This window comes from Rhopalosiphum maidis, chromosome 3 (assembly GCF_003676215.2).
Source record: "Rhopalosiphum maidis isolate BTI-1 chromosome 3, ASM367621v3, whole genome shotgun sequence".
NCBI classification, from domain to species: domain Eukaryota; kingdom Metazoa; phylum Arthropoda; class Insecta; order Hemiptera; family Aphididae; genus Rhopalosiphum; species Rhopalosiphum maidis.
Genome location: NC_040879.1, coordinates 7,610,170 through 7,623,567, shown reverse-complemented (window position 1 = coordinate 7,623,567; position 13,398 = coordinate 7,610,170). Strand labels below are relative to the sequence as shown.

The following is a 13,398-nucleotide window of genomic DNA, read 5'->3' as shown; positions in this document are numbered from 1 at the left end:
ATAAACAATGTATTATTTATGCAAATACAGATTTTACAGTTAAATTTTTATTTTAATGTTAACCCATTTGCGTCCAAAAGATATTACGATTTGAAAACGTTTATCAATTTACTTTGAAAATAAAAATATCCTTATACTCCAACGTATAATTATATATAACATTCTTCAATTATTTATGTTAAATAATAAATTAATTAAATATTATATTAAAGTTACCAATATACAATTTAATCTGAAAAACGACATTTTATTATATCGGAAACAACATAATATGCAGTATACTCTTAATACAATTTTAATTTACTAATTAGTAATAACCTTTTTTTTTTAATTTAAAACAAAAAATTCAATGTTTTGAGCGTAACCGTTAAATGCGTAAAACAAAAAAAAAAAAACAAAAAAAAATACAAATAAAAAAAATGTTATAGTAATATAGGAAAACCCACTAATATTTTGTTTATGAATAAAATATTATCAATAAGGGTGGTATTTCATACTGGGCCCAGGGGCACGACATCTTTTAATCCGAAACTGAGTACATAAACTATAATACTCATTAATATAAATTAAAAATTAATAGTATTAATTCAATTTAATTATTTATAAAACAATTGTTACAATATACTATTGTATTATCAAATGTACAAAAACTATATTTATAAATAATGTAAATTTAAAATTCATTAAGTTTAAAGTTAAACGTTTATTTTTTATTTAATAACTTGTAGGTGCTAATAATAAATTTAAGATCCGACTATAATCCAAAATATTTTACAATTTTAATGCATTTATTTTTGGATTATGTCACCATTTAACATCATAATACTTTCCATTTATCAAAAAAATTATAACACTCAAGACTTTTGTAAATTGCATTGAATTATTGTTATAACGTACCACTACAAGTCCCATAATATTATACTTTGTCAAATATCACTTATAGCTAATGGTTTATTCAGACATCACAAGAAAACCGTTTCTTTCTTGTGTACGAGCTGATGTGTATTTAGTAGTTTAGTTAAATCGCTATTTTGACTTTTGAAAAAATAACTTAAGATATATATCACATACGAAAAGCTTTTCTCTTATATTGTCAATTTACTATTTCGTAGAAAATTGCTTTTCGCAACGATGACACAAAAAAAAACTTATTTTCGAGTGGTGTACCATTTCAAATCTATTTTGGTAATATCTTAACATAATATCATATTTGTTGAATTTAAAATGATGTATTATAGGAAATATTATTGTTTATATATTTCTATTATACAGCGGAATCGCTTTTATTTATAATAATTTAATATTTGTGTTGTTTTAAATAATTGTCGCATTCTTCAATATAATATGTTGCCCAGGTTTATAACAAACTGTATTATATGTATAACAATCACATGTATTTTTAGGATATTGAACAATTTAAAATATTTACGTATCTTTATTTGAATTTAAACGATGAATAAAAAATTTAAATTTAAATGTAAAACAATAATTTACTCGAGCGGGGTGTCCATATTTTTCAATAATCAATAGAATACCAATGTTGGAATGGTAATATCGCACTTCAACAACACGCGAATGTACTGAGAAAAAGCTGTTTGTAATATATACAAATTGACGAATCAGTCAATAAATTATTTTAAATCGTGGAGAAATTTGTCTATCTATTAAAATGTGAAAATATCTAAAAATTACTCTTTATATGGTTCCATATTATATGGAGTCGTTAGTGGTTGACGGGTTAATGTTGGATTAAATGTAACTATACTATTAATATTAATGTTCATAGGTAGGTTGAGAAGGGGCGTAGGACATATGAAAAATTAATCTTTTTACAAAAAGACTAGGGTCTTTACGACGGGGTGGCCTGTTCGCAAACTACTTATTATTTTTATAAACGACTGGCTGTTTTTCAGGATTATTGCAGACAGACTAATATAGCAATTAGTCCTTTAAAAAACTACAATTATTATCTAGCAATTTTATTGTAATTTATTACTCGTATTAAATAAAAGAACAAAATAATTATAATAATAATATGTAAACTGTATTATATAGTATGTCATGCCTACAGTATAATTAGTGAAGTTGTATGGCATTGTGTAGTTTTGACTATTATTATATAAATTCGTTTATTTGTTTTTAAAGCGTATTAGTCGAATTACTGTAAGGTTAGTAAATAACTGACTAAAAAGAAAAGATACAAATTGATTTATATTTATTTAATGTTTACAAATTGTATTTGTTTATATGTCAATCCGTATCTAAGCCCAAAGATAGACATTAACTATTAAGTAATTCGTTCACAACTTCACAAGCATACAAAAAGCCTTAATATATCTGGCCGTTTGGTTTTTATTTTTTCAGTTGTAATATAGGCAAATATAATAATGTTATATAAAATAGTCAAAAACACTATATAGTATTTATATGTACACAACTAAAAAGGTAAATAAGTATCTAAGCAGTTTACATATAATAATTGTAGTTTTTAAAAAGCCTGAGTAGTATTCTTAGTCTGCCTGAAATAGACCAGAAAAACAGCCAACTGTTTGGAAAAATAATAAATAGTTCGTAAATAGGAATCCCATCGCATTTTTGTAAGACGACTAATAATTTTCTATATGGTTTACTACATATACACGTTTAAAATAATTATATTACACACACATGACAATATCCATACATCACACTTCTGCATTCGAAATGTATTACTATATTATTATCACGTATCACATAGTATTATATTACATTTATTTTGTACAATATTAAGTAAATTATAATTTATCATTTTATGTATTTATTTATCTGAGCGTTGTAATGGATAACAATTCTGGTTTGTTTTAAATTGCAGTAAATATTATATTAAGGTATAACTTATGTGCTATGTGTATTACAAAACGTTCATGCCTTTTTTTCACAGTATCTGTCTTGAGACCTGAGTTTGTTTAATATTATAAAAATAAATAATATACAAAAGTAGATAACCGAAATTACTGTACAGTATGTGTCGAATGTATATCGTCATTAAATAGGTCACTGTAATAGGAGTGTTAAATTTAGCGATGCGGAAAATTGGTTTTGATCTTGCAGCCGGGTTTCGACGCAAGACCAAGAAAAAAACCAATACCGAGATGACGCTGGCACTAGTAATTCCAAGGCCAAGATAAATAATATATCTGTTGCAATTAGTAGTTCGGAATGATAATTTTATTTTTCGGAAATCAACTCCGACTTTAAAATCCGCTGATACGATAATTTATATCAATTTATACTGTGTTAAATTTCTTTATTTCTTCCGTCGTTCTTGAGACTTTTTTTTAAGCACCCTTCTTATTTCAAATCTAAAGCAAAGGACCCACAATTCTAAATTTTAAGTTCAAACGGTATTTTATTATTGAGAAATAACGATTAGTGAGTGGTATTTAGATATTATATAATATTATATTGAATAGCTGTATTACCCGACTTCCCATAGGTTAAGATTGATCTATTTCTCTGTAGTATTTCAATTTGTTTTAGTTGAGGTATATGATATAAATAATTAAATAGAAATTAATAATTTTATGGTTTTCTACCTCTTAATTATAATTTTTTAATTTTAAGATTTAATTTTTAAAAATATTTAGTAAAATGTATGTATTTTAAATTATGACAAATTATAATATTTATCTATAACCAAAGGTAAACATTTAAATATACAAGATAATATTTGATTTTTTGATTTTTGAGCTAAAAATAAATGCATCTGTGAGCTAGTCTATAACCAGTATAACCTATAGATTAATAAATAAGCTATAAATACTCTTCCATTCCAGTCTCCAGGATTCTACACAAAAATAAATTTTATTTAAAATGATTAAGTCGTTCAGAAATCATACAATTGCAATAGATCAATAGAATAATTTTAATAATATAATATATATATATTTATGACTTGCTTAGTTATGTGTTAGAGATCATAGAAAATCCTAATTTCTAATCATAATATAATAGATGTATTTTTTTTTGTATATATGTATAAAACAATACGGTGAAAAACTTACAGCAAGACCAGGCCAACTTTCAGTCTACAAGAACAAGACCCAGTCCCAAATTAATAGGTGTAACGAAGACAAAACTTTCATAGCCTGTCTTATTTTGTTTATCACTAATTAAATTTAAACTCAAAGAAAATCATTGTATACGGCGTAAAAGATTCAGAGAAGAGGCGGTCTAATTTTTTGGTAACAATAGATACCAAACAATTATTTTAATAATTATGTTAAAAATATTAACATATGTTTTAATTTTGGATTCTGATGACTGTATTTATTTTACAATAATATATTTGATTTTTATTTCTATTGTTTTTCCCGAAGAAAATTTTGCTATAGAAAAAAATTCTCTGCTTATCAATTTCAATAGAGGTTTATAGTAGTTACTTAAATGGGAGATCAAAATTTATAATTATCAGTACTTACTTTTTAAAACAACAGTGAAAATGAAAAATACGAAAATTTATTGAATTCATATACTAATAACCAATATTTTCATTAGAAATTAGAATCGTTTTTTTATCATAAAATTGTTTTTCAAATATTATACATTCAGTGCTTACTCAATGACGAGATACAATTGACTACTACTATAGAGTGGAGTGGTTAAGTATTTACCCTTTTTTTCCAGGATAGGGAAGGGTGGTAGTTAACGATTATTTAAAAAAAGTAATTTCGAGAGAATATATTTTTACATTTAACTCACCAAAGTACTAACTAAATCAAATTTTCTATTAGAAACCTTTCTTAAAGTTAATAATCACAGCGTTTTTTTTTATAAAAATAGTGGCTTCAGACAAAAACACACTTTATTATAAAATTAATTAATTTATTGCTCCGCTCAAAACCTAAAATAATAATAAGATAATACTGAATACATTTACGAAATTGGATTTTCAATTTATGTATGATTAAAATATTATTATAGTACAATGTAATACAAAATTCCTCGTAATTCATATTTTAATTAAAAATATATATGTTTTTATAGTGTTTTAAGTGTTTGAAGTTTAAATGTTAACGTATTAAAATCATTAAAATTTGCAAATTACTTGTTGGTGAACATTCATATATATTTTTTTTTAATTTTAATACGATAGATAAGTGTGTAATATAATAATACTCGTAAAGCTCATTCAAAAAAACTTAAAAAAAAGTCTAGCGTAAATGCACATATCATACTGTTTATGCGTTATTGAATTTTAAATTTTGATTACATTCGATGTTTATACGTAAAATAACAATTCTTATGGAATTAATTTTCTAAAATCTATACTTTATTAGGTTAACTGTAAGTGAATTATAAAATTAGTGTTTATTTTTAATATATCTTTATATTACTTTCGAAAATATTAGAATTTATTTTTTTTCTAAGCAATTTGAAGATATTATGTATTCATGTTTAAAATGCTAATCTAGACTTCTAATGTGCAGTGTTTATAAAAAATAGATAACATATTCAAGTAAATTTGTACCAAACACTGATATTTCAAAAAAAAAAAAAAATTGATACATCGCATATGACTTTTTCAATGTGTATACCTAATAATAACCTAAACTATAACATGTTATACCAATTTAAAATGTATTAATTAAATGTTGGCTTTTATACGGTTAAATGGTCAAAGTATTTTCTAAATAAAACGAAAAATGCATGAAAAACAAATAATAGTTCAACTTAATTCATTTAAATAAAAATGGTCTACACATAATAGTTTTCAGCGCGTTTCCATTGATTTTGTACGTCCGTAGCAACGGAACCAACAGTATACATACTACGACGCAGTATGGTTGTATGCTACAAATGTTTATTTTCCACTGGTCGTACTATTTCCGTAATCTTTTCTTTTGTCGGTGGTTAAATATTAGTAGAAAACAGTTAAAATATGTTACGCATCAAACAACTACAGAATAAATTATTTGAGGCCCAGGAACAAATAGACGTAAGTCCAAAAGAAAAATGAATACCTGACAAATAAAATGTTTATAGATAAATTAAAATTTGAATATACAGGGTTTGATGAGTGAAAATCGATTATTGAAAATTATGGAGAGACGGCAAGAAAACGCACTATCTAAATACGAGGGTGCACACGCTCAACTGCCTCAGGTGATTAAATCGTACAGTGCAGATATTCGGACACTTCAGACTCGACTGAAGACTATGAAAAATTCATACAGAGAACTGGAGGACAGAAATCGCTTGATTAGTACTGAGCTATTGGATGTTCAAAAACAACATAAACACTTGTTGGACTTGACCAAGAACAAACAGCTCGGCGAAAGGGAGAAATTGTCGAATCAGCTCGAAGAAGCGGAAAACACAATTAAACAGCAAGAGACAAAATATCAGGTACATGCACGTGAAACAATACGGCTTACAATTAGTAGACATTTCGATATAGATTTCGTATTATTTAATTGTCATATTAGAATTTATTGAACAAACTCGAACTTCTAAATAAGAACCACCGAAATCAAATAAACGTAGAGATAAGCAAAAATAAGGCTCTTCAGATGGAATTAAACCGTTTAATGGAAACAAACGACCAACTACTATCAAAAATTGAAAAACTCAAATACCAAAGTTATGGTGGCAGACAGAGCTACGCATTTGGAGTAAACCAACGTATTGCACCTAAATCCAGGTCAGTTAATTTTTAAAACATTCATTTTTATTTTATAAGCGTATTTTACGTTAACTTTATGTTACACCTGATTAGGTCTACGGTAATTTCTAAGAACTCATTAGTTGACGTCATCGGTGTCGTCGTTGATCGAAAGCCATCGTCGGAAGTCCACGTGAAAACGGTGAAACCTGAATTGGTTCACGGCGAGTCCGAGATCAGCGATCACACCAAAGACCTTCAAAAGAATTTAATGAGGCAAGTACACGAGGATGTGATCAATAAACCGAACATGTTAGTAAATGATAAAATGGAATCGCCTCATTTGAATTCTGGAATAACTGAACTGATGAAGGTAATATTATTTTTATACAATCCGTTAGATACGTTTTATTTTATTAATATATACATAATATTATTTATTTTAGAAAAAAGATTTATCTGACGAATTCGACGAAAGTGTCGTGCAGCAGATTGAACCCAGTGAGGCTGACAATCCTTTTTCTTTGTCAAAGACTAGTGGAATAAAGTTGACCGGAGAACATAAATCGGTGACAAACTTGAAAATTAAAGACGAAGAATTAACTAATACCGGTGAAGATTACTTGCAAAAAGACGATAATTCCTGCTCAGATGATGATGATGATGATGATGATGATGACGATATGAGTAGTGCATCATTTGTTAGTAATTCTGATGAATAGATATACCTACGTTTAATTTTAGTTTTATAGGTTTTGAGCGAAAAAAGAAATGTATTACCGCAATGGTTTTACAATATTATATTTTAGTTGTATTTAGTTAAGAATAGTGGTCCTAAAATTTCATCTGATCTCATACGTTGATTAAACATAGTATTATATAATTACTAATTATTAAGTTTTTTAGTTGAATTTCCTTAAAAAAAAAGGAAAAATCTATTAATACATTTTAAAAAAAGTGGTGAAATTTGTTGTATGACTGTTTTTATTTAAATTAATTTTGATTATATAGAACCTAATATAAATATAATAATCCTGGTAATTTTAAAAATGACCAATTAACAGTGTTGAGTTCAGATAAGTAGTTTGTCATTTAGATAAAGATAAAAATAAGCTCAACTAAAATTATCTATTTATTAGATAAAAAGCAGATACATTTTTTAAAAAAAAATATTTTAAAATTAAATTTATATTAGATAAAAATATATACATATTAGGCTAGGCTTATCGTGTACACAATATTTTGTATTTATTTAAGGTGTTTGAAGTGTGTTTTAATCTTAATGTTGCTTCTATAATTTGAAAATTGTTATTTTTTTAGAACAAAAAAGACAGGTACATTTTGAAAATCAAATGTATTTAGTTATGCTTTAAATCAAAGCTATTATCTTAAAAATTATAGGCTGTATGTAATCAGCGGATTTATTTTCAATGAAATATTTATTTTTTAGTTATTTATGATTTCTAGGGAGTTCTGACTTTATACGTTTCGATATGACATAATTTAATTTATTTTAATTACCCACATATCTGCTAGTATTTGAAATTTCGTGGTACGAATATCAATGTGGCAATAGAGTACAGGCATAGTCAATAGACTATAGTGATAAATGACTAAAGAGTAATAACTAATAACTAATAATAATATTATATTATAATAGAAATAGTTATAAGCCGATCATCGTCGTCGATATACGGCGACGACACGAACGAAAATAGTATATATTATCAGAAACATAAATATAATAACATTATAAATTAAAAAATTTTCTACAACATAAAAAAAATATCTAGATAAATTACAGTAGATGACTGGAATTTAAATCTAAAATAGACAAATAGATAACATTTAGATTTTTATCTAGATAAGATAATAGATAGTTGATATATTTTACTAGATAATTATCTAGATAAATTTATCTAGATATCTCAATACTGCCAATTAATATTAATTGAATTTGAAATATTAATTATTATGAAACAATAAATTTTTAAAACCCTGTTACCTTATTATAGCCAGCAAAATATTTTTTTATTTTTTGTTAGTGATGGTGGTGAGAAGGGGGTATATACGTTATAGTATAAATATGTTTTTTTACTAACAAATTTTAAAACGCAAATTAGTCTAATAAAATATGAAATTGGAAAATGATTAATTAAATTATTAAAATTAATTTTTTTTAATTTCTGTTACTACATTATTTTACATTTCTACACTGATTATATTTTATTACACATTAGTATAAAGGTCAATTACCTATACATAGACATGATAAAATAATTTAAAAATCAATAGTTTTAAATTTATTTTATTTTCCTTGAAGTATTTGAAAATCTTTTGATAACTTCTTCAGAGTCAATTTTAATGCCTCTATGTACATTGCCCTACATAAAGGATAACAATTCTAGACTTTTTTGTCAGGTTTTGTTTCATAAAAAAGTGTTGAGGCTCTTTAAAGTCGAAAACATCCATTTAACATCCAAATATGTTGATACTAGTGAAGTTTCCAACACATTGAATAAATAACAAATTGACGGAAAAAAGTTTAAATTGCACTTGGACAATGTATTAAAAATATTTGATGATCTTTCTTTTTAAAAAATCTTGTCCATTTCATCTGCTTTAGTAAAAATGCTGTTTCAATAACTAGTGATTTTGGATTAGAAATATAAATATTAACACATGATTTAATATCTTTAAAATCATTCAAATTTATGTCAAGAAAACATTTTGATAAACTCCTAAGGATGAGACATTGTATCTTAAACAATTGAAATAATTTGGTAATTTATTTTATTGTTATAACTATAATACAACTAATAAATTTTAAATAGTTATTTTATGACCGAGATTAACAATTTATTTTTATTCTTCGAAAAATAGTAAGAGGTAGTTAAAATTTATTCTTTTAAGAATTTAATTATGAATATCCGTGAAAATAATATTTTTAATATTTTATTAAACAAACTTTTCAAATGTTACCAAAGTTCTCAAAAATCAATAATCACTGGGTAACTTACAATTTTAAGCTGAAAAATCAAAATTTAATATATTTACATAATTAAAATAATTAAGCTTTGAATATATCTATTGTTTTCATAAAAAAAATAAAGTTTTACTATGTTAAATTTATTGATTTCATAATTTAAATAGCTATTCAAATCTACTTTATAAAATTATTTGTTTTATTTTATTACCAATTTTTTATTTTATTACAAAGTTACTATAACAACATGAATTTATGATTATGATATTAATTTTTATAGATAAACAGGTCCAAATTCACTGTTAAAAATGTTTGAATTGTTTTTTATTAATGTCTATTAAATTAAAATCATAAGAGTAAAAATGTATAAGTAAATTTTTATTTTTTTAATAATACTTAGATAATAATAGTTAATGTAATAAAATAAAAAATATTTTAGTGGCATAAAATCATAAATATATATGAAGACTTCTCATGGTTTTTACAGTGCCTTATGCAGTTCAATATCTACTTTTTTATTTTTTTTTTAACAATGATCACTGGACTTTTAAGTCTAACTCTAATACATTTTCAAATGATATTTGTACAACATAAACAGCTGTATATATAATACGATATATCGATAGAAGCTACTCTTTTATAATACAATTTTATAATAGATAGAAGTAAATTAACAGGATAATAGAAAATTGAAATTGAACGATTGAAATGCATAATAAAAGCATTACCAATTCGTATTGTTTGAGTTAAAAATATGATATTAACGCAGTTTGTAAAGTTGATAATTATATTTAAATTTAAACATTATTACAAAGATATTAGGTTTATATTAATCTAGTAGGGTGGGCAACGTTTCATGGTTAATTTATATTATTGTAATAATTAAATCGGCCGCTTGAAATATCAATGATTGCGCCACTGTGGGCTATAATTATACGTGAGACGGTTGACCATGTGACTTTTACTAGACCGTGACAGTCTGACAAGTTAGAGGTAAAGTTACCGGCTATACCGGGTAAATGGCTTTTAAATATATGCAATTATATTCTGACGTCAGTCAAATGATACTAAAGTGTACTATGAACCTATTTGCCTGATGCCTGCTATGCCATTATCAAAATTGGTTTTACTCGAGTATATATACATAAAATATATAGCACAGGTAATGTTTATAATTAGGTTTTTCGTATTTTTTTTTCCACCGAAACGTTCGTGTATAAGTATATTTTTTGCATTCATTTTTAATTAAAACTGCCGAACGTATAATACACGCAGAGCCACCCAAAACGTCCTCTAGGCGAACAAAATACACTATTTTGAGATATGTGTTGAATAATATTATCATTTGTACAACGGTTATACGACACAGTTAAGTTATCCATTACAAAACGAAAACATGAATATCACTCGTCTCTCAAACATATATATTTTTAAATTACTTTTTTAGTTTTTTTTTTTTTTTAAAACAAAAATATTGTCTTAAAAATTATTTGTAACAAAAAAATTTTATGACAATGGCTTTTTGTTTTAAATGTTATGATGTAAGTATGAGAAAGAGATTAATGGAAATATTGTTTTTTTCTCGTCGTGGCGAGCAATGGACTATACTGAGCGATTCCCAGACCCTAATGTGTTTTCGTATTTTTTCGATTAAACTAATACCACAGAATTTAACACTAAAGTCACATTGATTATTTGCAAAGAAACAATATAAACATTATTCATATTTGCCGTGGCTAGTGAAATACGTGTTAATCAAAACCCAGCCCCGGCGAGATGTACGCTCGAAATTACGGTTCTCAAACAAATTAAAAACTGTACAAAGCTATACAATACACCGCCATCGTTTACAAATAAACCGTTATTTTTGCGTGTAGTGGACGATTTAAACGCAGTGGAACAAATGCGAAACTTTGGTTTGCCCCAGGGCCTCGGTTTCGTGTTCGAACACGCGAATTAAACGGCTGTTTTTTGTCAATTCACCTGACATAAATCGCAAACTAACTTGATTTAGACTCGACGGCCCTTATTTGTTGTGGTACCTATCCAGAAATCGGTCGGCCACGAGCACGATCAACCCGCCACCACCGCCGCCACCACCACCACCACCACCACCACCCACTCGCCGTCAATTGACCACGCCCGAATTCCACAACGGGGGAATGTCAGACCGTGTCCCGATGTTATACACCTGTGCGCTCGGACGGACGAACGGAAGCGAAAAGTTTCATTCGACAGCCACTACTGCAGTTGATCGCTTTTAAACTTGTAGATATGAAAATCTCGTATGAGAGGAGAACGGCGAAAGCCAGTGGCGGCTGACGACCAATGTACTTAACGCGGTGTGCGGTCACATATTTTGACATTTCAAAAACGCGTGTTTAAGTCGGGTTCATCTTATAAGTTATAATTAAAAGTTTTTCCGTATACACAGGTATAAAGTGTATACACACACTGCACGGAGTTTAATCCATACCGACGTAGTGTGGCGCGGATTTGTTATACACTGTTATTATACAACCCGCGATCACACCCAATACTAAATAGATAATAAAAAATAATGTTTGTTGGATAGTGGAAATAATACATAATATTATACAGACATTCGCATACGCAGAATTATATACATGCACTCGTGTCAATACTTAACACTATGAAAAAGACACACCATTTCAAGTTCAATAAACACTATTTTAACACTATCGAATATAATATTACCGAAAAACTTCCGGCGACTGTAGTTATGCGTATTAATAAATATACCGACTAAAATATATATTATTGTTTGGAAAATATTTCCTAAATCGTAATCTAGGAGGCTACGGTTAAAATTATAATTTACTAAACTGAATTATCTAAATTATATAAAAGGTATCCCACACTCCCACTGCACTTAAATTGATATGTGAAGAGATTAAAATAAAAGCGTATTTCGTTATTTACAATTTCCATTTATTTTTCGTTAATTTAAGTACAAAAATTAATTATATATCAAAATATACTACAATTTAATATCCGTTTAAAATGAAATATTACATTACATTATATATATATATATTTTTTCAGTACGAGTGGTTCGACGAATTTATTGGTTTTAATATACAAAGTGCATCAGTTGACATTTATCTTTAGTAATTAATTAGATATACTCGTAATTTCTACTTTCAAAAAAAAAAAAAGCAACAAATTTTTTTTCGGAAACTTAGTTATAATTATGCAACACCAATTTTTGAAAAATATTTTAAATTTTCGCAAAATATTAATTTATACTAACATTATTTAAAAAAAAAACACAGTTCTTAAAATATCGAATTGCGTATTGTTTTTTTATTTAAGATTACTAAAATATTATGATGTAAATTAATAATTTGAAAATCTTATTTAATTCATTTATAATATTAGTAAATGGATAATTCTTTTTAGAGCAAACATTTGTTATTTTTTTTTTTAGTATAAATAACATATTTTTATGATTTTTTTAAAGTAAAATATTATATTTTTCTGAGAATCTCAATGTATAAAAATCAAATTTCAAACCATTAGAATTTAGTATAAAATATATTTTATTTTTGCTTATGGCTATTGATTTAAAACGCATATGAATGGTACTTTATATTTTGCATTGTTTGCAGAGTTACTATAGCACTATAAAAAACTTCTTAACAGTGACATTTAGGATAAGTAAGTCATAAAACATTTAAGTTATTTGTGCCTATTAAATGTTTTAGAACGGAATTCGTTTTAAGTGATATACGAACTACAATATGAA

At 26.2% G+C, this 13,398-nt stretch overlaps 1 protein-coding gene across 1 annotated transcript; it reads left to right on the top strand.

Moving 5' to 3' along the window:
* The first annotated feature begins 5,878 nt into the window (after nt 1-5,878).
* On the top strand, nt 5,879-7,430 carry LOC113558917 (uncharacterized protein PFB0145c). The gene is made up of 5 exons (XM_026964499.1): nt 5,879-5,977; nt 6,049-6,387; nt 6,468-6,682; nt 6,758-7,016; nt 7,090-7,430. The coding sequence occupies exons 1-5, from the start codon at nt 5,921-5,923 to the stop codon at nt 7,363-7,365; spliced, it is 1,146 nt and encodes a 381-aa protein (XP_026820300.1). The 5' UTR covers nt 5,879-5,920; the 3' UTR covers nt 7,366-7,430.
* The last annotated feature ends 5,968 nt before the right edge of the window (nt 7,431-13,398 follow it).

Coding starts and splice junctions, on each gene's coding strand:
- LOC113558917 (XM_026964499.1), top strand. CDS start 5,921: ATGTTACGCATCAAACAACTACAGAATAAATTATTTGAGGCCCAGGAA. Junction 5,978..6,048: donor AGGCCCAGGAACAAATAGAC/GTAAGTCCAAAA, acceptor TTGAATATACAG/GGTTTGATGAGTGAAAATCG. Junction 6,388..6,467: donor AGCAAGAGACAAAATATCAG/GTACATGCACGT, acceptor TTGTCATATTAG/AATTTATTGAACAAACTCGA.